At 44.8% G+C, this 26,549-nt stretch overlaps 1 protein-coding gene across 1 annotated transcript in view; it reads left to right on the forward strand.

Moving 5' to 3' along the window:
* TSPAN19 (tetraspanin 19) overlaps nt 1-26,549 on the forward strand; it is a 102,856-nt gene that overhangs the window by 16,616 nt on the left and 59,691 nt on the right. The window contains exon 4 of the mRNA XM_029597085.1: nt 1,029-1,162. Within this exon, the coding sequence (XP_029452945.1) occupies nt 1,029-1,162 (134 nt within the window). The remainder of the gene's footprint in view (nt 1-1,028; nt 1,163-26,549) is intronic.

The following is a 26,549-nucleotide window of genomic DNA, read 5'->3' on the forward strand; positions in this document are numbered from 1 at the left end:
TGTGTTGGCCTTTGAGTTTTCTGCCTCGTACATTGTTTTATCACTACTATCACTTCAGTATTAGAAATATTGTTTTTTTTCACCATCTATTGTAAGGGGACTAATTTCAAAATATTGTTTTACTAGGTATGAAATGGGACATATATCTATTGGATAGCTTGTGTTTTAACAATAATATGTCACATTTACATTTTGTCATTAGAAAAGAGCTGAATTTCAGTTTTTAAAAGATAGGGGTGAATTTTACAAGCCTGGCATGCGCGCCAAAGCTGGGGTATATGTGCAGAAGTCAGCCCGGTGTGCACCACACGGATTTTAAAAGGTACCCGCATATGCACATATCTTCTGCTATGTGCACAAAAATTATTTTCTGAAAAAGGGGTGGAGCTGTAGGTACATGGGTCTTCCAGGATTTATGAATCAAACCAGCACGTAAATACTTATATGTACAAGCGCACACCTGGGTCCCCTACCGTGTAACTTTACGTATTCATTTATTTATTTTTTTTGAACTTTCTGCTATGGATGGTGTATAAGTCCTAAAACAATAAAAACTAGGCTAGTCAGCAGGGTTTTAAGGGTAGGGGCTAACAGGGTAAAAGGAAGGCCAATTAACTAGGGGGGTTAAGAAGACCTATCCTTTACCTGGGCAAACTGGGAATGAACTGGGGAAACTGGTAATTGTGTTGGCACGCGCATCTACTAAAATCCTCTCACTTATGCGGTAGAGGTGGTATTTGCTCGCACATGCGCAAGTCCATATAAAATTGTGCGCACATATATGCGCATACAGCCTATTTTATACCGTGCGCGCATATATGTGCATATGTTATAATATGGCTGTGTCCTTTGACACAAGCTGGCATATGCATGTACATGAGCATCCATGCAGCTGTTTCAAAGTCCGTATATTTTATAACAATAATATGTCCGTATATTTTATAACATTAAAAAATAGTCTTACAATAGCGAATGTATAATGAATCATTTGTTATCACTTTATATTACATTAATACATTTTGGTTTAGTTTATACAGATACAAAAAAAAACCTTTTAATAGACATAGCTTTCATTTTGCTGTACGCTGGAATTTTCACTACGATTCCTTATATTTTGGGATGTCTTGGAATAGTGAAGAAATCCAGACTTTTTCTGATTCTGGTAAGTTTGGTGCACTATTTCCCTCTTTTGAATATGCTATATTGGACTGATCATATAGGTCTATGGTTAGCATTGAATATTTTATTTACTTTTCATCTTTGGCACTTTCTTTTGTGTGAGCCATGTGTGTGAGTCCTGCAGATATAAAGCTCATAGCCTATAGGTTGAATTAATGCAGAGTCATGCATGGGTAATGACTTCTGAAGATCAATTTAGAAAAAACTCTTTTAAAGAAAATATCAAGAAAGACTGCAGCACAGAGATGTACCAAGGGTCTCCGGCATCCAGGGGCCCAATACATTTGTGTTATCCTGTGCCCCACCTCCCCTACCAGCCTCTTTGTAGAAAGCCTGCAGTCACAGAAAGTCACACTAATACAAAACCCCGGAAAAGAAAAGACTGTTATGAGATAACTATGGGGCAAATGCTCCCTGCCTGCAGACAGGCCACCCCTTTTCTCTGTGGTACTGCAAACAAATAAAAACTGCGTCTGATAAAGAATGAGACCGAGAGTTAAAGACTGTGATGTAACATTTCTAAATTCTTCCAAAATTTCCATCTAATAAATAATAAGGATAAAAACAATTTTAAACATTTCCAAAAAAATCAATGAAATATTTCAAAACAGCAGACATATCAAATAACACCCAATAATAAAAATGAATAAGGATAAAGAAAATGTTTCCTTCTCCATACTGGGGGAACCTTTGATTTCCAGTCACCCTGAGATTGACCTGGATTAGTGGAGGTTAGGTAGGGTGGGGGGCAGGAGAGGAGGGAACACACAAACGTTCTCCTCTCTTGCTCTCATATATACACACATGTTCATTCACACACATGCATCCTTCCATCCTCCTCGCTACTCTCTTCCACTTCCTCACTTTCCCTCTTCCTTCCCTTTCACTCCACTCTTTCATTCACCCCCTCCTTTCCCTCTCGGTCATTAACCCTCTCCCTCCCTTCCCGCTTCTCTGTCACTCAACCCCTTTCCCTCACTCTCATCTCTCTTCCCTCTGTTACTAATCCCTTACTTCCATTCACCCCCTTCCCTTTCAATCACTCACCTCTCCCCTCTGTTTCTCACCACCTTCATCCCCTTCTCTCTACCCTGCTCAACTCTCACTATCATCCCCTTCCCTTTCCTTCCCTCACTCATACCTCTTCCCTTCTTTCTCAATCACAACTCGTCATATGATTCACCCTTCCCACTCCTCGATAGTCCTCATCATCATCCTGTTGGCCAGGTGCAGGACGTCTGCTGGCAGGTCATCACTTGGCCTATCACTAGGCATCTAGTGCCTTGCTCCCTCTTTTAATTATACACCTGCTCCCTCTCTTTCATACGCACATGCTCTCACAGACACGCTTGTCCCCTCTCATAGGCACAGGCTCACAAACACTCACGCTCCCTCTCTGTCATATGTCCAGGCTCACACACATGCATGCTCCCTCTCTGTCATACACACTTGCTCTCACACACATGCTCGCTCCCCCCCTCTCTCATGCGCACATGCATGCTTCCTCTTTGTCATATGATTAGGCTCTCACGCACACATGCACATGTCCCTCTCTCTATTACACACATGTTCTCATGCACATACACACCAGCTCCCTTTCATGTACACATACTGACACAAATGCTCCCTCTCTCTCATACACACAGTCTCTCACATACACACATGCTCTCACACACATACACACAGAAGCTCTCGCTCTCTCATCTACGCGTGCTGACACAAACGTTCCCTCTCTATCATATACACAGCCTCTCACACACTCACATCTCCCACACATATACACACAAACTCCCTCTTTTTCATACACACATGCTCTCAGACATACACACACTCACATTCCCTCTCATCGTTTTTTAATAGTTTTTTGAGGAGGGGGTGGTGTCTCGTGGCCTCCTCCTCCTCACTCAGGCTGCTGGCGGTTAGGGTGTGCTGATGGCCCCACGGCTGCCTCCTCACTCAGGCTGCTAATGGGTTAGGGTGTGCTTATGGCCATGCAGCCTCTTCTTCATTTCGGCCACTGGAGGGTTGGGGTGTGCCAGCAGCCCGATAGACCTTTTCAGCCACCACGAGATGAGGTCCGCAGCAGCCTCAATAGGCCTTTCTTTCTTTTTGGTTCAATAGCCACCAGACGCCACTGCTCTGCCGCCTCCTGGCATACATTTCCCGTCTTTGTTCCTTCCACATGGCCCAGATGACATATTCATCTGGGCCTATTTCTGCAGCAGGGCCCGGAGTTTTCAATTATGCGCTGAAAAATAAAATTCAAAAAGACCCTCTGGCATCCCTTACAACTTGGCACCCATGGACCTTGGCGCTCAGAGCCCCTCACTTTCCCCTCATTGCTACACCACTGTTGGAGTATTGACACTATGGTCATTTTTGCTATTTTTTGTTACTGAACTAAATATATTAAAAGATAGAATTCCCAAGGTCCTCTCGATTTAAATCATTTTTTACGGCCAAATTTATAAAATGACTGTGCTTTGCATCAATTTTCCCCTGTCAATAACATTAGAAATCAGCACTATAGGCTCTATTAATACTGTTATGGCTCTCTACATTAGCATCTGATGATTAATCACATCTCATTTATAGGGTAGGAGGAGTGAAAAGTGTTACAGATTGTAATAATCTGCTACAGATATACATCTTGAAGTCCACTCTTCTAAATTCAGGACTTAGAAACATTTTCAGCAGGAAGTTGCTCATCCATTTCAGCAAATTAAAGTATTCACATCTTATGCTAACAATAAAAATAAAAACTTGATTTGGATTTTACCTTATGTAGGTTTTTATACTTGCCAATACTCAGAAATGAATAGTACTTTGTCAGGCTTATTAAGGTATGCATGACTCTCATAATCCCTTTTCTCAAGCAGTGTTCCCACTAACTTACACAGGGGACTCTAGCTATGTTCTAACTGGTGAGTACTGCTCCATCTTTCTCAAAGTTTGAACCATGAAGGACACCATAGTCTCACGGCACCCACCAAACATTTGTTGCTCAAACCGCAAAACAACTTGAACAACTTGGCTAGAACACAGTTGCAGTATATTCCTCTAAAGAAATCACAAAAATCTCTATTTGTGTAGAGAAATAATAATTAATATTTTTTTAATTTATATTCTACCTTTTTTATCAGGTATGTGAAGATGATATAATATGCATATGTCCACCCTCTTAACATACATGGGAACATATGCTTACATGTGAATACCTGCAATGCATTGAAAGAGCATATTTCAGTGTATTGAAAGCAGGTACTTTTCCTACCTATTTTATAAACATTTGATATGCGCGCATAGGTTGGTACATTTTTAAACTTGTGCATATAATTAAAATTACCACTTTTCCAGTTCCCCCCACCAGTTCTTCCAGTCCTTCTCCAGGTCATCGAGATCCTCTTAATTCTTCAGCCTCAACTCTACTCAGTTCACCCAGACCTCCCACCTAACCATTAACCACAACAGACCCATCTGATATCAGTTGTGCAAGATAATTAGCAGGTGTAAAAGTGTGCAAAGAAGTTACCACATGTAGTCGCATAAGTCTCTTATAAAATAGTAGCTTTATTAGCATTCAGACAGGTGGATCCAGAACCAGTGAGTTATGCACCTCTACCAGCAGATGAAGACGGAGCAAAGCTGACTTCATAATATATATATCCCTGCACTGACATCAGCCTGCCAGTATTCTCTGTCTCCAGTAGAAGGTGGACATCATCTCCCTACTGGGGATTGTGCTGAAGTTTAAGAGTTTAGAGTTTAGTGTGTGATTTATTATGGCGCCAATAGCAAAAAAGCGTAAGTGCCTTGTCCTGTGTGCTGCTTGCCATAGTCTGCCATCTCAGCCTGGCATTACCTCTAATTTGGAGGCTCAAGGAGACTTGTCGCCGTCTGATTTTGCTAAGTCCGGTCCTTTCCAGCTTGTTGCAGGAAAGGAAAAAGAGTTGCAAAAGATCTTGCCTTGGAATTGAGACTCCCCTAACTGGTTCCTCAGTGGGGGAAGGTAGTTTAGTGGGCGCAGTATTAATGCCCCCTGATTTTGTTCTGGATCCATCTACCTTTTCTTGGAGTTTATTCAAGGACTGCAGTCTTTTCTTCAGGTGCAGTCGTTGGCCCCAGTTAATAGTGATTCAGGATTGCAGTCTGCCGATCCCCGTGCACCTGGTTTGTGTGTAAGCATCAGAGTAAGTCTAGGCCGGCCATGGGTCACTCCGCTAGGGACCCAGATAGCACAGATGATGAAACTGATCCTTATTCCTTGGAGGAAGGGGAATTTCCTCCGGGACTGGAGTCATATAGATCTATGTTGCGTTTCTTTCATAGAGATGAGTTGCCGGCTCTGATTTCCCAGACATTGAAATTGCTGGGAGTACCAGGGGCTGATTCCGTGTCTGAGCCAAAAAAAGATCCCATTTTGACTTCTTTGCATAAAGCCTTGTGTTTCTTTCCTATTATGGAGCTATTCAAGAATTGACTGATCTTGAATGGGGAGTCCCAGAAGCTAATTTAAAGGGTCAAACCTTGGAAGGGCTGTACCCCTTGGATCCAGCTGCTAATGGCGCAGGTGCAGTTATTGACAGAATCAGTGCGCCCAACTGTGTGGTCTTATCTACAGGTGTTCGGATTGATGGCACCCACCTTAGAGGTGGTTCTGTGGGCGAGGACACATATGCATCCTCTCCAGCACACCCTGCTGGCTCGTTGGAGTCAGTCTCAAGACTATTCGATTCAGCTTTACCTTCCAGTGAAAATCGGCATACAGTTGCAGTGGTGGTTGCAAGCGGGCCATCTAAAGAAAGAGGTTTCCCTACAATCACCGGACTGGCTAGTACTCAAGACAAATGTGAGCAGCCAGTTTTGGGGGTGCCCTTTGGCAGGAGTCGATGGCACAAAGGCGCTAGAGTATAGAGTCTCTTTGGAGCACAGAAGAGTCTCTCAGGAGCATCAATCGCCTGGAAGTCCGGGCCGTCTGATTGGCGTACTTATGATTTGTGGACCAATTGCAGGACTGAGCAGTCCGGATAATGTCAGACAATGCCACGACAGTGGCTTACATCAATCGGCAAGGAGGAGCCAAGAGCTAGCAAGTGTCGCAGGTAATAGCCCAACTCATGGAATGGGTGAAAGTGCATCTTCAGGAGATCTCAGCCTCCCACATTGCAGGAAAAGACAATGTAAGAGCCGACTTTCTCAGCAGACAGAATCTAGACCCAGGAGAATGGGAATTGTTGAACGAGGCATTCCAGCTCATAGTGGACCACTGGGGTCTCCCGTAACTAGACCTTCTGGTGACATCTCACAATCAGGCCGATTCAGTAAAGTCCGCGGGAGAGGTTTCTGAACCTTTTAGGAAGACAGTACAACTGTTTATACTCCATAGTGGGAGTAAACCGGGCAAACCAGCATCACAGGCTACAATATCCCACTGGATTAAGGAGGGAATCATGGCCGCATATGTGGATGATGAGCAGCTGTTGCCTAGTCAGGTTAGGGCTCATTCCACTAGGGCTCAGGCAGTGTCATGGGCAGAGATTAGATTGTTGTCTCCCATCAAGATTTGCCGAGCTGCGACATGGTCCTCCTTACTACATACCTTTTCCAGGCATTATCGCCTGGATGTGCAGGCCCAGGAGGACACAGCCTTCTCACATGTGATTTAGACTGGACCGTGGACAGCCTCCTATCCTGTTTGGAAGCAGCTTTGGTACATACCACTGGTTCTGGATCCACCTGTCTGAATGCTAAAATAGGAGAAATTACTACTTACCTGATAATTTCCTTTTCTTTAGTTCAGACAGGTGGATCCAACGTCTTGCCCATGGCTGCCGAATGGTTGTGCTCTGGTCCTCCTGAGTGGCTGCATGTTCCAGGTAGTACTGGTAAATGTCAACCCAGTCCCTAGAATATTGTTATTGCATTCCTTGTCTGAACTCTGTGGTTCCTGTTGGCTAAGTAATGGAATGGTTGTTTGGACATTGGCTCTTGCAGAGAATATTGACAGGCTGATGTCAGTGCAGGGGTATATATACTGTGATGTCAGCTTTGCTCCATCTCCATCTGCTGGTAGAGGTGCATAACCCACTGGTTCTGGATCCACCTGTCTGTGCTAAAGAAAAGGAAATTATCAGGTAAGTAATTTCTCTTTATGTACGGACTATTGGCCCTTCCCCAGAGCACCCCTAGATCACCTCTTGTTTAAACATGTACTGTGTGAATGAAAGCGAAAATATGCATGTATGTTTGCTGTTTATAAAAGAGCATGTTCACGAGCAATGGCTAGTTACATGTGTGTATGCTAATTTTTACACATGTAACTCTTTGAAAACTCACCTGTAATGTTTGGCTGGTCACAGGACAACCCCACGACCAGCCTCACTGTGAAGCTGGGCCGATGGCAGGGATGCCATCATTGCACCACTCAGTTGCCAGCACCTCCAGATGCCACTTCACATTAGAACATAAAATATGCCATACTGGGTCAGTCCAAGTGTCCATCAAGCCTAGTATCCTGTTTCCAACAGTAGTATCTCTGCCTTTGACTGCTGCCTGAACAACCATGCCAGTTCTTCCTGGATTCTCTCCACAGTATACCGCATTCTCCTAGGACAAACAGGATGGTAGTCCTCACATGTGGGTGACATCATCCGATGGAGCCTGGCACGGAAAACTTTTGTCAAAGTTTCTAGAAACTTTGGCCAGCAGACTAAACATGCCCAGACTGCTACTATCTACGCATCCATGGGAGATCCCCCTTCAGTTTCGTAACATTGCAAAAATACGAGCGATAAAAATAACATACAAACCGAAGGTGATCCCAATGTCATGGGGAGGCGGGCAAGATTCCTGAAGAATAACATCCTGCTGTCCTAGGAGAACATCTGTTACAGGTAAGCAACTGCGATTTCTCCTAGGACAAGCAGGATGGTAGTCCTCACATGTGGTTGTTTACAGAGTTCCAGACTGCCCCATTTGATCAGAGGGACTCAAAGTAGCCGAACAAGGTGCCAATGGGCACAACACATCTGCGGCACTGTGGGAAAAACAGGGGCAGTCTGGTCCCACAGAGAGCACAATAAAAACAGTTGGGTTCAGGACTGGAATAGATTGCGGAGGACAGACTGGCCAAAAGCGCTGTCCTGGCAACTATCCCTGTCGCGACAGTAGTGAGCCACGAGTGTGTGGAGAGAACTCCAGGTCGCAGCCCTGCACTCAACTAGTCACTTTCCTCCAATGAAATAATTGATCATATAGCCCTACTCTCTGTTTTTTCTCTTTTAATTAGTTCTCAATCCACAATAGCACATTGCCTCCTCCTATCCTATCCTGAAGAGTCTCTCGTGAAGCACTTTGTCAAAATGCTTTCTGAAAGTCCAGATACACTATTTCAGCTTTTTTACCTTTATCCATATGTTTATTCACGCCTTCAAAATAATGTTGCCGATTAGTAAGGCAAGAGTCCCAGTGGGAGCACTGAGAGGAGAGGATCACCTTTCTGGTGGTTGGAAAGAATCAGTAAGTACTGCTTGGTGAAATTTTTAAAACTTAAAAGTATTGAGGAAAAGTAAACTATTGGGGTATTTTATTTAGTGTGTTAATTTGATTTATTTTAAATAGGTAGTCAGAAAGTCAGGCAACGAACAAAAGTTTGTGTGTTTTATTTTAAATAGGTAGTCAGAAAGTCAGGCAACAAACAGATGTTTGTATGTTTAATTTCCCAACCCTCACACCCCTCTCCCACCCACCCCTAGCCCATCCTTTAATTTATAGGCAGTTGTCACTTTCACACTTAAAAAAAAAACATTTAAAGGACCCTAATTGTATGCAATCCTACACCCATAGAAACCTAAAATATAACTAGGAACTGAACAAATTTAAGATGATGGCAGCAGTCCAGCAGCAAGAGGGGGGCCTCCCAGTCATTTGCATCGAGTATCACATGTATGATTTTTTACACACAGGTGAGAAGTTGTATGTGTGCATTCATTGCAAAGAGCTCCTGTTTCTCAGAAAATGAGTACAATCTCTGGAGGTTAGAGTGGCAGACCTGGAGGAGCTGAGGCAGACAGAGATGTAAATAGATGAGACCTTCAGGGTTATAGTAGCCAAGTCCCAACTTCAGTCTGGCATCCCTGGTGCTGCCTTGGAGGAGGAAGGTCTCATGATCAGAGAGCATTAACCTGGTGCAGCAGGAAATGATCCTGTAGCAAGGACCTGCTCTCCAGGTTGTGCATCATCCTCTCACACTAAGGATGTGTATCCCAGGGCTTCTGCGAAGGAGGGAAGGGCTGGGTCAGCTGTCATAGTTGGTGATTCAATTATTAGGAAGGTAGCTGGGTGGCTGGTGGGCATGAGGATCGCCTGGTAACGTACCTACCTGGTGCGAAGGTGGCGGACCTCACGTGTCACCTAGATAGGATTTTAGACAGTGCTGGGGAGGAGCTGTCTATCATGGTATATGTGAACACCAACATAGGAAAATGTGGGTGAGAGGTTCTGGAAGCCAAATTTAGGCTTATAGGTAGAAAGCTGAAATCTAGAACCTCTAGGGTAGCATTCTCTGAAATGCTCCCTGTTCCACACACAGGTCCCCAGAGGCAGGCAGAGCTCTGGAGTCTCAATGCGTGGATGAGATGATGTGCAGGGAAGAGAGATTCAATTTTGTAAGGAACTGGAGAACCTTTTTGGGAAGGGAGAGTCTTTTCCAAAGGCATGGGCTCCAATTTAGCCAGGGTGGAACCAGGCTGCTGGCGCTAACCTTTAAAAAGGAGATAGAGCAGCTTTTAAACTAGAACAAAGGGGAAAGCCGACAGTCGCTCAGCAGCGCATGGTTCAGAGGGAGGTATCTTCTTAGGATACTAATGAAGCATTAGAGTTAGGACATCCAAATAGAGAGGTTCCAATAATAAGAAAAGTAGTCTAAGTGCCTATAATTAAAAACTCACCTGAGCTAAAAGACTCCAATTTATCCCTGTCAACTGAAAAGCAGAATGGAAATACAAACAACAAACTCACTTTGAAATTTTGTATGCTAATGCCAGAAGTCTAAGAAGTAAGATGGGAGAATAAGAATGTATAGCAGTGAGTGGTGACATAGATGTAATTGCATCTCAGAGACATGATGGAAAGAGGATAACCGGAGTACAAATTATTTTGCAATGACAGAGAGGAACATCTTGGTGGTGCTGTGGTGTGTTATGTCCGGGATGGCATAGAGTCCAACAGGATAAAGATCCTGCATGAGACTAAATGTACAATCTAATCTTTATGGGTAGAAATCCCTTGCCTGTTGGGGAAGAGAATAGTGATAGGAGTATACTACCATCCACCTGGTCAAAATGGTGAGATGGACAGTGAAATGCTAAGAGAAATTAGGGAAGCTAATCAAACTGGTAGTCGAGAAATAATGGGAGATTTCAATTACCCCAATATTGAATAGGTAAATGAAACATCAGGGCATGCTAGAGAGATAAAGTTCCTGGATGGAATAAAAGACAATTTTATGGAGCAATTATTGAAGAGGATATTGTAGAGATACCCTTCTGGAGAAGGTTTTCATGGGTATTGATTCAGATCAACTGAATAAAATCACGGAGAACCTGGAAAATGTAGTATGCCTGATTGACAAACTTAAATGTAGTAAAGTATATACACCCCAGGGTTCTAAAAGAAGTAAAACATGAAATTTCAGGACTATTAGTAAAAATTTGTAACCTATCATTAAAATCATCCGATGTAACTGAAGATTGGAAGATGGCCGACGTAACCCCTATATTTACAAAGGTATCCGGGAGATCACTTGATGTGCTGAGCCGGCGGGACGCGTTCTTTCTGGCTCCGGGACCCACTCTGCCCATCGTGGCTCATCGGACCACGTCTAGATCTTGAACCCCAAATTCAGCCACTGTAGGGGACAGAGTTTACGTTGGCAACCTGATCTCTGCCAAAATCCACACCTGTGATGTCCGTGAAAGGAGGAAAAAGGGACAAAGAAAAACCGAGAGCACCCGATCCCAAGATGGCGGCCGCCAGCGATAGTGACTCCCCTCCCTCTCCCTAGGTGGTAACGATCGCAGATATTAAAGAGGCAATTCGAGAGGCGTTGGATGAGAAGTGGACACAAATCACGGCACAATTGGGGGAGTTAAGAGACCAACTATCTGCCTTACAGCCCCGCTTAGAGCAGGCAGAAATGCGGATCTCGGGGCTGGAAGATGGTGCGGCTGCATGTACTGCAAGCATGGCTGCCAGGGACAAACGTTTGCAAGCACTTCACAGCAAGGTGGATGAGCTTGAAAACAGAGCTCGGCGTGATAATCTTAGGTTCATGGGATTCCCTGAGGATATTGAGGAGAGATCCCTGTGCAGGCTGTTAACAGATTGGCTTCCTGAGGTGCTGGCTCTCCCTCACTTACAAGGGAAACTTGTTATAGAGCGTGCACACAGGCTTGGAGTGAAGAATACAGGATCGGGGCGTTCGAGACTGGTCATAGCAAAAATTTTAAATTCAGCGCACAAATCTGAAATATGGTGTGTAACACGTGCTAAATCAACACTCCAGTACCAAGACAATCCTATCCAGGTATTTCAGGATTTTTCAGCTTCGGTGTCGGAAGCCCGGCGGGGCTTCACCCCCCTCTGCACAATATTGCACAATAGAGGAATTAAATTTTCCTTGCTGTTCCCAGCGCGGCTGCGGATTTGGCACATGGACAAGCCGGAGATGGCACAGGCCTTTGTGGATAAAATGGACAAATGACCCGGTTTGGCCGACAGAGGCTTCTAAACTCTGATCATCTTATTTCCACTCTGGCCATCATGCTACCATGGATTTAGTATGACAATTTATTTTCCTATTAAGGGCTCCAGTTTTCACAATCTTTGGGACCTTTTTTTTTTTTTAATGTAGCTGACGTTTACCTACACGGGTCCCATATGGGCCATATTTTCTTTCATACTGGCCAAGTTGAATTCTCTTCTCTTTAAATGTTCTGCTTAGCCTAATACGTCCCGTTCTCCACAGCATGGTTCTGCATGAGTGTTTCATCTTTGCTTATCAAAATAATCACTGGACTTTGCTGATGGGGTTACATATGTTGTGTGGGGGAATTTTCTGTGCATTTTGTGTAGGGCCAAGCTACAATTGTTTGTAGTTTTTCTAAATGTACTATGTTTCCTTCTTATGGACTTGACACCCCTGCTCAACCTTTTACATTGTGGGGTTTCCCTTCCATACGAACGTAGATTACAGTGCTCTTATCCTTTGCCCCCTGTGAGAGCTAGGATTGCAGACTGTGGATACATACCTGTGGGAGGGTGGTTTGTCTTTATTCTCAGAGATAATCCTTATAATTCATATTTCATTCCAAAATGGCCTTACTGTTTTCAACTTGACGCGGTTAGTTTTAATTACCGTAAGAGTGGGATTCCGGACACATCAGTACTGGATCTCCATGTCCTCCTTAGTTGGAGGCAAGATAGAATGGGGGATTAGACGAAGAGAGGGGAGGGGGACTCAGGGGGATTTGGGAGGGGAGTGGGGGACCAGGATGGGTGGGTGGGGGGGACAGGGAAGGGTTGCGGGGGATGGAGGTAGGAGAGGGTTGGAGCTTGGGAATAAGGGGGGGTATATAACACTCTGGACAAAGGTGGACAGACAGGTGAGATGGGTTTCTTGAGGGTTTGCAGTGCGCATGCTAGATCACACTGGATTGCGATGGTTTTGGTGGAGACCTCAGCTGGGAGGGTTTCTACCGGAATAATACGATTTTGGACCCCATGGTATTTTTTTCTCCGGTGGTATGAGTAATTCCATCCGATTTATTCCTGGAACGTTTGTGCACTTAATTCCCCTATCAAGCGCTCTAAAGTGCTTTCTCTTTTGAAGAAAAAGTCTGCAGCGGTGGCCTTTCTACAAGAAACCCATCTTACTGATATAGAATGTGCGAAACTCCATCGTACTTGGGTGGGGAAGGTAAAGTTTGCTTCCGCTACCTCTAATTCAGCTGGGGTTGCGATCTTGTTTAACAAGCAGCTCCCTGTTAAAATATGCAAGGAAATAAAGGATCCCCATGGCCACTACCTTATCCTGGTTACTGAGCTTTTTCATCACACAGTAGTGCTTTGTAACCTTTATGCGCCCAATACTTATGATCCCCGTTTTTTCAGAGACCTGTACACTCATTTGCTTCCCTATTTAACTGATATTTTGATAGTAGAGGGGCACTTTAACACCATTCGGGACCCTCAGGTGGATGCATCCCAGAACTGCAGACAGGAGTCAGGCATGGATAGGGTTCTCTCAATGCTGGAATCTAACCTGCATTTGCTGGACATTTGGTGAACCCTCCACCCTAACGAACATGATTTCACACACGTTTCCCGGGCGCATGTCTTTTTCACGGATTGATTATTTTCTCATGAGTGACCATGTTTTTCATCACATATTGGAGGCTGGAATTGATAATATTGTGATATCTGACCACACCCCGTTATGGATAGACATGGGTTTTGTAGCTCACTCTGCCTTCCCAAAAATTTGGCGATACCCATATTTCTTAGTTCAAGATGAGAAATTTAAGGATTTAGTCAAGGCTAAATGGGCTGACTATGTAGCTTTTAATCAAATTCATGAAACCCAACCTATTCTGTTTTGGAACACTGCTAAAGCGGTGTTGATAGGTGAAATAATTTCCGATGTCTCTCAGCGCCGGAAAGTCCTCAATCAACGTATCCTGACATTTAGTTCTCAGGTGCTTAAGGCCCGAGCTCAATTGACCAGATTGGAAACAGATGATATACATCTGCTTAGTTGTCTCAGCAACATGCCCTTAACGCCCTTCTTCATCAACGGGCAAAAAAGAGTTATCTCTATTATCAATTCAGACTTTATCAGTATAGCAATAGAGCGGGGAAGATGATATCCAATCTCATTAAGTCATCCACGGTGAGTAGATTTATCCTGGCACTGCGCAAATCCCACACTGTGGTGGTAAGAGACACTGCTTCCATCTTACACTGTTTTAAAAACTTCTACTCAACTCTCTACACGTCTCCCCTGTTTAACCAAGGGAACAGCGTGATATGTTGAACGCACTTATCTCAGAGACAGAAGTGCGCTTCGCAATTCACCACTCTAAGAATTTTAAGGCCTCGGGACCTGATGGGTTTACAGCGGAGTTCTTTAAATTGTTAGAGGGGCAGATACCCAAAACACTGGCCTTGATGTTCACAGCTTTGGTAGACCAAGGTTTCTTTCCAGAACATACCAATCTGGCGCATATTACTTTAATACCCAAGGCTGGTAAGGATCCCATGCTACCGGAATCTTATTGCCTGATATCTTTACTTAACTATGACCAGAAACTACTGGCAAAGATATTGGCAGAGAGATTGGCAGTCCTCCTTCCTGCCCTTGTTGGGAACCATCAGGTTGGCTTTGTACGCCAGCGATATGCCCTTGCCAACATACACAGAGTACTGACGGCAATGACAATGAGCCAACAGATGTCCCATCCTCACCTAGCCATTAGTTTTGACGCTGAGAAAGTGTTTGACAGGGTGGAGTGGAATTATTTATTCTATGTGTTGCAAAGACTAGGATTTGAGGGCTTTTTCCTTCAGGCTATCCAATTACTGTATGCTGTTCCACAGGCTATCATTCTAGCCAACGGAACACAATCAGAGCCCTTTCCTGTGACGCGGGGTACTAGGCAGGGCTGCCCTCTTTCCCCACTGTTATTCATCTTACAATTGAAATCTCTGCTGGTCGCTATAAGCAATACCCCAGAAATTTGAGGCATCTGCATGGGCTCTAGTATATTCAAGTCTGTCGCCTTTGCGGACGATTTATTAGTTTTTATTACTAACCCTCACTCCTCCTTGACTCTGCTCTTGAAACTGATTGGGACTTTTGGGGCCTTTTCAGGCACCTCCATTACTAATAATTGGAACAGTTTGCAAGTACAATTTACTATATGTGCCTATATGTAAACCGTTGTGACGGTATTCTACTAAACGACGGTATAGAAAAGATTTTAAATAAATAAGTAAATAAATAAATAAATAAATCCTCTGCATTAGCTTTCCCGCCTACTCTGCGGGACCAATGGCTGGATCATTTTCCTTTGCAATGGGTGGGAGACAGTCTTTGTTATTTGGGAGTAGTCCTTCCATTGGACCCGGAACTAATATACCAAGCGAATGTACCCAGATTACTTCGTCAGATGCAGGATACTTTAACCAACTGGCGGTCTCTACCCCTTTCCATTGGGGGACGTATCGCACTGTTTAAGATGACCATTCTCCCGAAATGGCTATACCTTATGCAAAACTTGCCCTTGTTGGTAAGGAAGAGGGACCTTGATGATCTGGATAGTGCCCTGCGACGCTTTGTGTGGCGGGGTGGGAAGCCTAGACTTCCCCTTAAGTGGTTGAAGAATAGTTGGAGAGCAGGGGGCTTAGGAGTACCTGACCTTGCCCTTTACAATCTAGCCTGCAATTTGAGGATCCTTCGTGATTGGCTTTTTGGGGACTTCGACTCATGCTCCATTGTTGGCGGATCGTGCAATAATGTCCCCGCTAGCCCCTTCCTATGTTCTACAAGCAGGACCAGGTCACCTCCCCTCTTTTTTAACTAGCACAGCGCTTATTAGACCTGTGCGACAGACCTGGATACGCCTTTCTAAATCTTTACAAGTTTCAAGTGTGTGTGCTTACTTTCTCCCGGTCATAGACAATGCTGAGTTTCCCCCGGGTTCACAGTCTGGTGTATTTCGGGAGTGGGAAGCACGGGGAATTACATACTTAGGTCAATTGCTAACACGGGAGGGTGTGGTTTTACAGTTCACGGAGTTTCGCAGTCTCTATAATTTGGGGGTTGAGCACACTTTTCTCTATCTGCAGATGCGCCACTATGTGGGTGCCCTACCTGATACTACCAAGGATTCTACGATGTTTACAACTTTAGATAGTATATTTCATTTTGACCGTGCTAAATTTCCTTCCTTATCTGTTTACTATAAAGCCCTGCAACAACGGGCTCAAGTGGATATGTATTCTTGTTTGGTAACTCATTGGAACCGGGATGGGGATTTTCTCATTACAAGCAATATTTTGCGTGTATGCTTTCGGCGTATTGCCAGGATCTCAATCAACATGTATTACTGGGAGCTGCAATTTAAATTCTTATGCTGGGCATATGGCTCTCCCCAACTGGCCTATAGATTGACCATTGCCCCCTCGCCTACCTGTGTTCGATGTAATCGGACCAAGGGTACTATGTCTCATGTCTTTTGGACTTGCCCTCCTATTCATAGATTTTGGCGTAGGGTGGCAGCTAACATGGCAGATTTACTGGATGTGGCTTTTCCCATTTCCCCCATGTGGCTTTTATTCGGTTGTATCTCCCCCATTAGAATTCATGATCCTGGCTCACGCCTGCTATTACAAAAAGCTAGTTTAGTGGGGAAGAAAATCATTCTGTTGGTCTGGAGGTCTTCTGACACACTGTCCTTTTGGGTCTGGAGAAACCCCTTTCATGCTATGATGACAATGGAAGGCTTGGTCTCCTGAGGTTCCCCACATCGACGCCGCATGTTTTTAAGCATCTGGAATCCTTATATTCAACAGCTTTCCCACCGGGCGCACAGTCTAGTACTGAACGATTGACCAGAGGACTGCCACTGCGCACACTGACATTCTTGAGGACCATGGAGGGTGATGTCCTCATCTCATCTGTCTGACCTACACGATGCGATTATTGGGGAGGGGAGGGAGGGGATTGGGATGGGTTGGGAGGGATTGCTGAAGGGGAAAATGTAATTGTTTACAATCTGAGTTTGATATTATGCGGAGGGATCAGATACCACCCTCCTCATTATATGTTTGTTATGGGAAAACTCAATAAAAATTGTTTAAACTAAAAAGGGATCCAGGGGTGATCCGGGAAACTATAGACCGATGAGCCTGACTTCATGCCAGGAAAAATCTTGGAAACTGTTATAAAGAATAAAATCACAAAACATTTAGATAGACATGGTTTGATGGGACACAGCCAGCATGGATTTACCAAAGGGAAGTCTTGCCTCAAAAATCTCCTTCATTTTTATGAAGGGGTGAATAAACACGTGGACAAAGGTGAACTGGTAGATGTGGTATATTTGGATTTTCAAAAGACGTTCAACAAAATCCCACATGAGAGGCTTCTAAGAAAACTAAAAAGTCATGGGATAGGAGGTGATGTCCTTTTGTGGATTGCAAGTTGGTTAAAAGACAGGAAACAGGTGCTTTTTAAAATATTTATAAATGATCTGGAAAGGGGTACAACGAATGAGGTGATCAAATTTGCAGATGACATAAAATTATGCAGAGTAGTTAAATCTCAAGCAGATTGTGATGAATTGCAGGAAGACCTTGTGAGACTGGAAGATTGGGCTTCTAAAAGGCAGATGAAATGTAAGTGGACAAGTGCAAAGTGATGCATATAGGGAAAAATAACCCTTGCTGTAATTATACAATATTAGGTTCTTTCTTAGGAGTTACCACCCAGGAAAGAGATCTACATGTCATAATGGATAATACATTGAACTCTTCGGCCCAGTGTGCTGTGGTGATCAAAAAAGCAAACAGAATGTTAGGAAGAAGGGAATAAAAAATAAAATGGAGGATGTCATAATGCCTCTGTATCACTCCATGGTGAGACCGCACCTTGAATACTGTGTGCAGTTCTGGTTACCGCATCTCAAAAAGGATATAGGTGCACTGGAGAAAGTGCAGAGAAGGGCGACCAAAGCAGTTGCAGGCACCAGAGTAGGGAGTGCAGGCCCTCGAGGAGCGAGTACCAGGTTTCCCAGATAGGTACCTGAAAGCGAGTACCAGGTTTCCCAGATAGGTACCTGAAAGAGTTGTGCCGGTCAGCCACGGCCTCCTCGGCTGACCGGCACAACAAATCATAATAGGCCTGCAATTTCATTTTTCAGTTCTTTCAGTACTCTGGGATGTTAACCATTTGGCCCAGGTGATTTGCTACTCTTTAGTTGGTCAATTTGCCCTATTACATCTTCCAAGTTCACTGAGATTTCTTTCATTTCCTCTGAATCATCACCTTTAAATATCACTTTTGGCATGGGTATTTGCAATATATCCTCCTCAGTAAAAAATGAAGCAAAGAAATCATTTAATCTCTTCTATGGCCTTGGTCTCCATTAGTGCACCTTTTACTCCTCGATCATCTAATAATCCAACTGACTCCCTCGCAGGCGCTTTATTCAAATGTACCTGAAAAAGGTTTTCTTAGGAATTTTTGCTTATTCAGCAAGTTTATTTTTATATTCTGTCTTAGCCTTCCATATCAATGCTTTGCATCAAACCTGCCAGTTTCCTATTTCCTTCACTTGGACTGCTTTTCCATTTTTTGGAAGATGTTCTTTTTGCTATAATAGCCTCTCTTACCACACCTTTAAACCATTCTGACAGTCATTTAGCCTTCTTTCCACCTTATTTAATGCATAGAATCCATGTGTTCTGGGCTTCCAAGATGGTATCCTTGAACATCATCCATACCTGATGTAAAATCTTAACCTTTCAGTTTTTTCCTCATTTTCTCATAATTTCCCTTTGAAAATTAATGCTTTCATAGTAGATTTCCTTAATGTCCTCCCTCCAATTATCAAGTCAAAATGTAATCATGTTATGATCACTATTGCCAAGTGGCCCCAATATAATTACATCTTGCACCAAATCATGTGTTCCACTAAGGATTAGATCTAAAATATCTCCCCCACTTATCAGTTTTTGTACTAACTGCTCCATAAAGCAGTTAGTTATTTCATCTAGAAACTTTGCTTTCTTGGTATGTCCTGATGTGACATTTACTCAATCAATACTGGGGTAATTGAAATCATCCATTATTGCTGTGTTGCTAATTTTGTTTGCATCCCTAATTTCTGTTAGCATTTCATTGTCTTTCTGTTCATTTTGCTCATGTGAATGGTAGTACACCCGTACTGCTATTTCATTCCCGTTCTCATATGGAATTTCAATCCATAAAGTTTCCACACCAGATTTTGGTTCTTGCAGAACTTTTATCCTTTTTGACTCTATACTCTCTTTAACATATAGTGCCACACCTCCCCCAATTTGAAACATCCTGTCATTATGATGTAATTTGTATTCTAGTAATGCAGTGTCCCATTGGTTATCCTCCTTCCACCAACTCTCTGAGATGACATTTATATCTACCTCTTCATTCAGCGCTATATATTCTAATTCTCTCATCTTATTTTTCAGATATCTAGAATTTCAAACTATGTTTTTTATTTGTATTAACAATCTGCTTATCTGTTGACATGGGTAATTTGGGATCTTTTTGCTCTGTTTGCTCTTTACTTAAAGGCTCCTGGGTTACTTTGGCATTTATTGCAACCTCTTTATCAGCTTGGAATCTTTCTGTTGCATCCACCGGTGCTAGACAGCTTCGCCCTGTTTTCCTCACCTTGTTCAAGGTTCCTCCCGCATCCCTAGGGAAAATGGCTGCAGCCGCGTCTACAAGCCGACCTCTCCGGTGTCCCCGGAATGGCTATGATGCTGCCTCCTGCCATGCTCCTCCCAAGGGCCTACTAGGATGCACGTGCGCACGCTACCCATGTCTTTATTCCAGCAATGGCGCGAACCTCGGAGGCGTTCCCCTCTACTGACGTCACGCCATCCAGGTATATAGCCTGTACTATGTTGCTAGCTCATTCACAGGCCGATACAGTAAGGAGCGGTAGGAAGAGCTGCGTTAGGGCCGGGCGCACCCGCAGTTGCCGCACGCACAGTCCAGCTCATCTACCGCTCGATACTGTATTTAAATAGCTTGCAAATGCAAGCCGCGTCCAAGAAGCTGCCGTGAAGCGTTAGGTCCGCGCAACCCATTTTACTGTATAGAGCGCTATACAGTATCCTGGGTGCGCTGGCCTATCGCTTCACGGACACGCTGGTATCTATCATTTCAAATGACATTTGAAATGACAAGTACCAGGAAGTGGACGGTTCTCCTACGTTCGGGATTGCCAGTCCTCTCTCCCCTCCTCCCGAAGCAAGGCTTAGGGAGGGGGAGAGAGAGGACTGGTGAAACGACATGTAAAGTGTAAAGCAACGAAGCGACTTACTTTTCTTGCAGCCCTCCTCCGGAGACGGACCGCAGCTCCCCTGCCTCCTGGGGGGCAGCCGATGAAAGCGGCTTCCATTGGTCCCCCGCGCAGGTCCCGGTTCTCCTGGCTCTCGATGATGTTCCAGCAGGTACTCCGCGGCGCGGTTCGTCACGCCCGCCCGTCCATGTGCTTTCATTGGCTTGAGCACCCGTCAATTTGGGCGCTCAAGCCAATGAAAGTACGCTTTGCTTCGCTTGTGCCGTTACGAAAGGCGCTTCGCTGGCTCTAGCCATTGGAGCCGAGAGCCCGAACCGCGCCGCAGAGTACCTGCTTGGAACATCATCGAGAGCCAGGAGAACCGGGACCTGCACGGGGGACCAATGGAAGCCGCTTTCGCCGCCAGCTGCCCCCTCCGGAGGATGGCAGAGAAGGTTGAAAGGGCTGAAAAAGCAACAAAAGGTAAGTTGGTACATGTCGAGTCGCTTCGGGAGGAGGGGATTTTAGGTTTCCTTTTGGGGGAAAGTTTGCCGTCTACCCTTACCCCTGCCTCTAACGCAGGGGTAGGGGTAGGCGGTAAATTAGCAGGTTAAACGCGCGGCAAAACTGCAGGTTAAAAAAGCAATAGTCCGGGCGCGCATTACTGTATGGGAGGGAATAGCTAATTCGATCGTTTACATCTATTATACATGCTGCGGGCGGAAGGGGTTACCCGGTGATTTAAAGAGGCGATAAGAATGGGTTAAAGGGGATAGTGTATCGCGGGTTGGACTAATGCAGCCGAAAAGTGAGTAGAAAGCGGGTTAGAGACAGGGTAACCGCGGCCGCACTTTACTGTATTGACCTGTGAGTTAGCAAGGACTTGGTCTCGGCCGGTCTAAGCTACTCTGCCGCTTCCGTGCTGCCACTGGAAGCTCTCTCTCTCTGCCCTTCAGGGTAATTGCTAACCTGGGTACCCGCTCCTCGGGGGCCCTCTGCTTTATTTCAGGTGCCTTACAGGGATCAGGTACTCACTCCTCGAGGGCCTGTTCTCCCTGCCTCTGTGCCTGTACCATCTTCTTCAACCTGGTGGAATCGCATACCTACAGCAACCATCTAGTGAGTAATCTAACTCTCAGTCTATCTCATCCTCAGTACTGCCTGACTGGAAGACCTTCACCGGAATTCCCCTTTACCAACGGGGTGAGAAGGGTCCCCTCTGCCGAGGGTCCTGAGACTGCTACATCCAGACTACCTCACTACTGCCACCTCTGGTGGTATACTTCAAGCTGTCTAATAAAGAACTAATTCTGTGTTTGTGCGTCCTGCGTTTAGCCCAGTACTGTGGCGCTTCACGGAGCTCCTCCTGTTTCCAAAAGTGGCTTGGCCACTTTTGGAAACAGGATACTGGGCTTGATGGACCCTTGTTCTGACCCAGTATGGCAAGCCTTAGGATGCGTTAACTTCCCTGTTTTGTTAATATCCATTTTGAGCAACTATCGGCTTTTTCCCTTCATCTAGTTTAAAAGTTTATCTATCTCCATTTTAAAGGTTAATGCCAGGAGCCTGGTTCCACTCTGTTTAAGGTGGAGCCCATCCCATCAGAATAGACTTTGCCTTCCCTAGAAGGGGGAGTCTTAGTTGACTCCCTCGAGTTTAAAAAGTATGGTGCTGAGAAACCATTGGTGCCAAATTCCAGCATCCTGCCACTTCTGGCACAAGACCACTGCCCTGCTTCACAATGCCAAACATTCTTTAGATCCAACAACATTCAGTCAACTGTATGACATGGTGCTGAACAAGATCATGCTTCATTATGATGAAAAATTGGAGGCATGAACATTAACTTCTACTCGGTATAGTGTTGAAGAAACATATATGCATTCCCTACCACATGGTGCAGAGCAGTCTCTTTCTGCACAGTGTCATCGTTCATCTTCTCTTGGTGCTCAACCATCAATGTTGGAGGATTCTCTACCTGTTTTAGAACCATAATTGGACATTCAACTCCTCCATGACCTAGAGCACTTTAAGAATAATGGGGCGGATTTTCAGACTCCGCGAATAGGCCTACTTTTGTTTGCGCTCCAGGCGCAAACAAAAGTACGCTGGATTTTAGTAGATACGCGCGGAGCCGCGCGCATCTGCTAAAAACCTGGATCGGCGTGCGCAAGGCTATCGATTTTGTATAGCCGGCGCGCGCCGAGCCGCGCAGCCTACCCCCGTTCCCTCCAAGGCCACTCCGAAATCGGAGCGGCCTTGGAGGGAATCTTCTAACGCCCTCCCCTCACCTTCCCCTCCCTTCCTCTACCTAACCCACCCGCCCGGCCCTGTCTACACCCCCCCCTTACCTTTCTCCGGGGATTTACGCCTCCCTGAGGGAGAAGTAAATCCCCGCGCGCGAGCGGGCCTCCTGCGCGCCGGGCCGCGACCTGGGGGCGGGTACGGAGGGCGTGGCCACGCCCCCGGGCCGTAGCCACGCCCCCGTACCCGCCCCCAAAACGCTGCCGAAACGCCCCCGAAACGCCGTGACGACTGGGCCCGCCCCCGACACGCCCCCCTCGGAGAACCCCGGGACTTACGCGAGTCCCGGGGCTCTGCGCGCGCCGGTAGGCCTATGTAAAATAGGCTCACCGGCGCGCAGGGCCCTGCTCGCCTAAATCCGCCCGGTTTTGGGCGGATTTAGGCGAGCAGGGCTCTGAAAATCCGCCCCAATATTCCTTAGTCAAGAAGATTCAGTTTACTTCTAAATACATAGCAAAGGATCCAGAACTTCCACCTTCTGCTCCATTACAATAGACTGTGTCTATATTGGATACTATGAACTCTATGTTAGATAATCAATCCCTTATCACACCATAACTGTGAAAATATCACTGTAATCTGTCCCAAGATCAGACAGAATCACTTTCCAGAAGTGTGACTCTGCTTACCAGGCCATCTATAGAAATATCTGTCTTGGAAGAAAGCATAGAATTTGCAGTCTTTACTCTCTATTTCATCTAAGGAGCAACTCTCTGCAAACATTCCCTCAAACAGATCTCCTGAACAACTTAGAAGTGCATCCCTTCCAGAGGATATCATATGTCCTACCCAGCTTTTTCCCCAAAGATGTCAAGGAAAATCCCCATCTAATTTCAATAGGATTCTAGAAAGTACATCTTTGGTTTGCTAAAATATAGCAATGCTCCTAAGCAAATACTTGATATGCCAATCCGCAGATTAAGCCAAGATCTTCAATCTAGAAGATGGCAAACACCATTGTCTGCTTTACCATTAACAAAGAGATTACATCTCAGAATACAGAGTCCAACCCTATCCATGTCATGATAAGGTCCAGGTGCCCCAGAATCAGCTCTAACAAGGGCTGATTATCATTCTGATAATCTTTGTGGGAAAGATGTATGAACACTTGATATCATATTGGTTGTGGAACAGTTTGCCTGTAGAAATTCCTGACAAACATGATTATTTTAAATTTAGGAGGAAGGTGAAGGCTATTTTGTTTGAACAAGATAGCAGCTGTTAATTTATTTTCATTTATTTTATTTGTAAATGTCATATGTTATTTCACTGTAGTTGTATTGTATTGTTTTAAATTAAGAATGTGAAGTTGTTATCCATGTTGAGTGTTTTTTTAGAGGTCCAATTTTTCACCAGGGCTATGATGCAGGCTTTTTTCTTTTTAAACTTGCCAGGAATTGGGATTATATGGCTGCTGTCACCTGTCATCTTTTTCTATGCATGCTGTGTGGGCATGCATCTGCCTTGCCCCCAACACTCACCCTGGACATTTTTAGACATTCCTATCTGTTCCAATACTGTAAGAAAAAAAAAGTATTCTTGGCCTGTCTGAGAATATTACTTTTTAGTCTTGTATTGTCAACATGTACTCTCTGTGCATGTTAGTAACTGCCCCAAAAGAGCATATTACAAATAATAGTCTCAGGAAATATGTTATTTGCAAAAACACCCAGCTGTTTTACAGAAAGGATCACTACCGCAGCATAGGCTAGAACCAGGGTCTTTAGAATGGAAATCTAATGCTTTTGCTGACTGAGCTACTACAGTTTGAGCTAGAGACAACACCTTTAAAACTGTTGAAATATTTTTCTTTCAGCATGTCTCAGGTTTTGGTGCTGGTCCATTATTGTTCCCTGGTCAGTGCGTATTTTCTGTTCTACCTGTAGGACTTTCAAAAAGTTTAAGTCACGATTAAAATTCTTGTTTTTGATTTGTCTTTTATTTTTTTTTTCAGCCCTGCCATGACATATTGTTTTTTCAGCTGGAGAAGGAGCTACCATATGCAGTTCTCCTCCAGACCTGCCCACAAACACCTATTCATCTAAATTCCCAGCATTATTTATTTACCTTTAATGGCCATCAGACCTGAATATATTTTTAGATCCCTTCTCCTGTCCCACACAAAAACTCCTTGAGTACCTTCTACATCTCCAGCCTCAAAACCAACTGTTAGGGTACACTTCAGTGCAAGTGGCTCTTATCAGCAACATTTAAGGAAACGCTGTTTCTGTTCAGAGTTTGTCAGCTTCATGTGAAACTTGTTTCAGTTGAAGCATCCCATCAAATCTCCTGCTGTGTCATGGGGAATCAGCATGATTTCAGCACAGCAGATGAAAACTCTTATAAACTCAAAACCTGACCAGAAGTTAACTTTTTTAATGACAATCATTTTAGCCCACATAATAAGCTGAAGATCCTAGTGACCTTGAACTTATTTCATCATAATTGGATGATGCTCCATATGCATCCCAAGTTCCTTCCTAAGGTAGTGTCAGAATTCCATCTATATTAGACAGTTATCCTATGAACATTTTTCCCTATGTCACATGCCCATATGGACGAAACAACTTTTTCATACTTTAGATTCCAAGAGAGCAACCGCCTTCCATCTGGAGCAAACTCAACCCATAGAAAATCCACCCAGGTTTTTGGTTCTTTTGACCTCAGTGGACATGGCAATGCTGTGACAGAATGCATTAGTCCAGGGGTGGCTAACTCCAGTCCTTGAGAGCCATAAATAGGCCAGGTTTTTAGGATATCGACAACGAATATGCATGAGATAGATTTCCATACAATGGAGGCAGTGCAAGCAAATGACCCTCATTTATATTCAATGGGGCAAATCTTTAAACTTATGCAAGGGCACAGATTTGTTCGTGCAACCTGGCACGAACAAATCTACGCTCGATTTTATAACATGTGCACGCTGCCGCGCGCATGTTATAAAATCCAGGGTCGGCACGCACAGGGGAGTGCACAATTGTGCAACCTGCACGCGCCGAGCCGCTTTGCCTCCGTTCCCTCCGAGACCGCTCCGAAATCGGAACGGCCTTGGAGGGAACTTTTTTTTTGGTCCCGTCCCCCCCCCCACCTTTCCCTCTCTTCCCCTATATAACCCACCCCCTAGCCCTAACTAAATCCCCCCCCCACCTTATTTCGTGGCATAACTTGCGTGCGCTGCCGGCTCCCTGCCCCGGCACAGGCCGCTGTGCCGGAGCACTCGGCCCCACCCCCGGACCGCCGTCACACCTCTGGCACCGCCCACGGCCTGCCGCCTCGCCCCGGCCCGCCGCCACAGCCTGGCCAGCCCCTTATTCGAAGCCCCGGGATATACGTGCATCTTGGGGCTTGCGCACACCGCTGAGCCTATGCAAGATAGGCTCGGCGCAGTTTTTCGGGGGTTACGCACGTATCCCTTTGAAAGTCTGCCCCATTGTGAATATCTAAAAAACCTAGCCTGTTTGTGGCTCTCAAGGACCAGAGTTGGCCACTCCTGTACTGATCACACAAACTCTCTCTCTTCTCCTTGGGAATTATTTCTCTCTTTGGGGCGATGTAAAACAATGCGCTCAGCTGAGCATATTGTTTAACCCGTGGTCGGATGTGCATTTTAGACACATGCAAATGCATGTCGATGAGGCTCTTAGTCACTCCACATGAGGCTCTTAGTCACTCCACCCATTTTTACACTCAGAAATTAACGCCTGCCCAGAGCAGGCGTTAATTTCTGAGCACCCCAAAACTTTGTACAGAAAAGCAGAAACTACTGCTTTTCTGTACATTCTCCGACTTAATATCATGGTGATATTAAGTTGGAAGAGTAAAAAGTTTAAAAGATTAAAAAAATAAAAAAGTGCCGGCGATCAGGTTAGGGAAATGGATGCTCAGTTAACCGGGGTCCATTTCCCTAACCCGTGGCTATGTGCTAGTTAGGAAAATGGAGCCGATAAATTC

This window comes from Rhinatrema bivittatum, chromosome 4 (assembly GCF_901001135.1).
Source record: "Rhinatrema bivittatum chromosome 4, aRhiBiv1.1, whole genome shotgun sequence".
Taxonomy (NCBI): Eukaryota; Metazoa; Chordata; class Amphibia; order Gymnophiona; family Rhinatrematidae; genus Rhinatrema; species Rhinatrema bivittatum.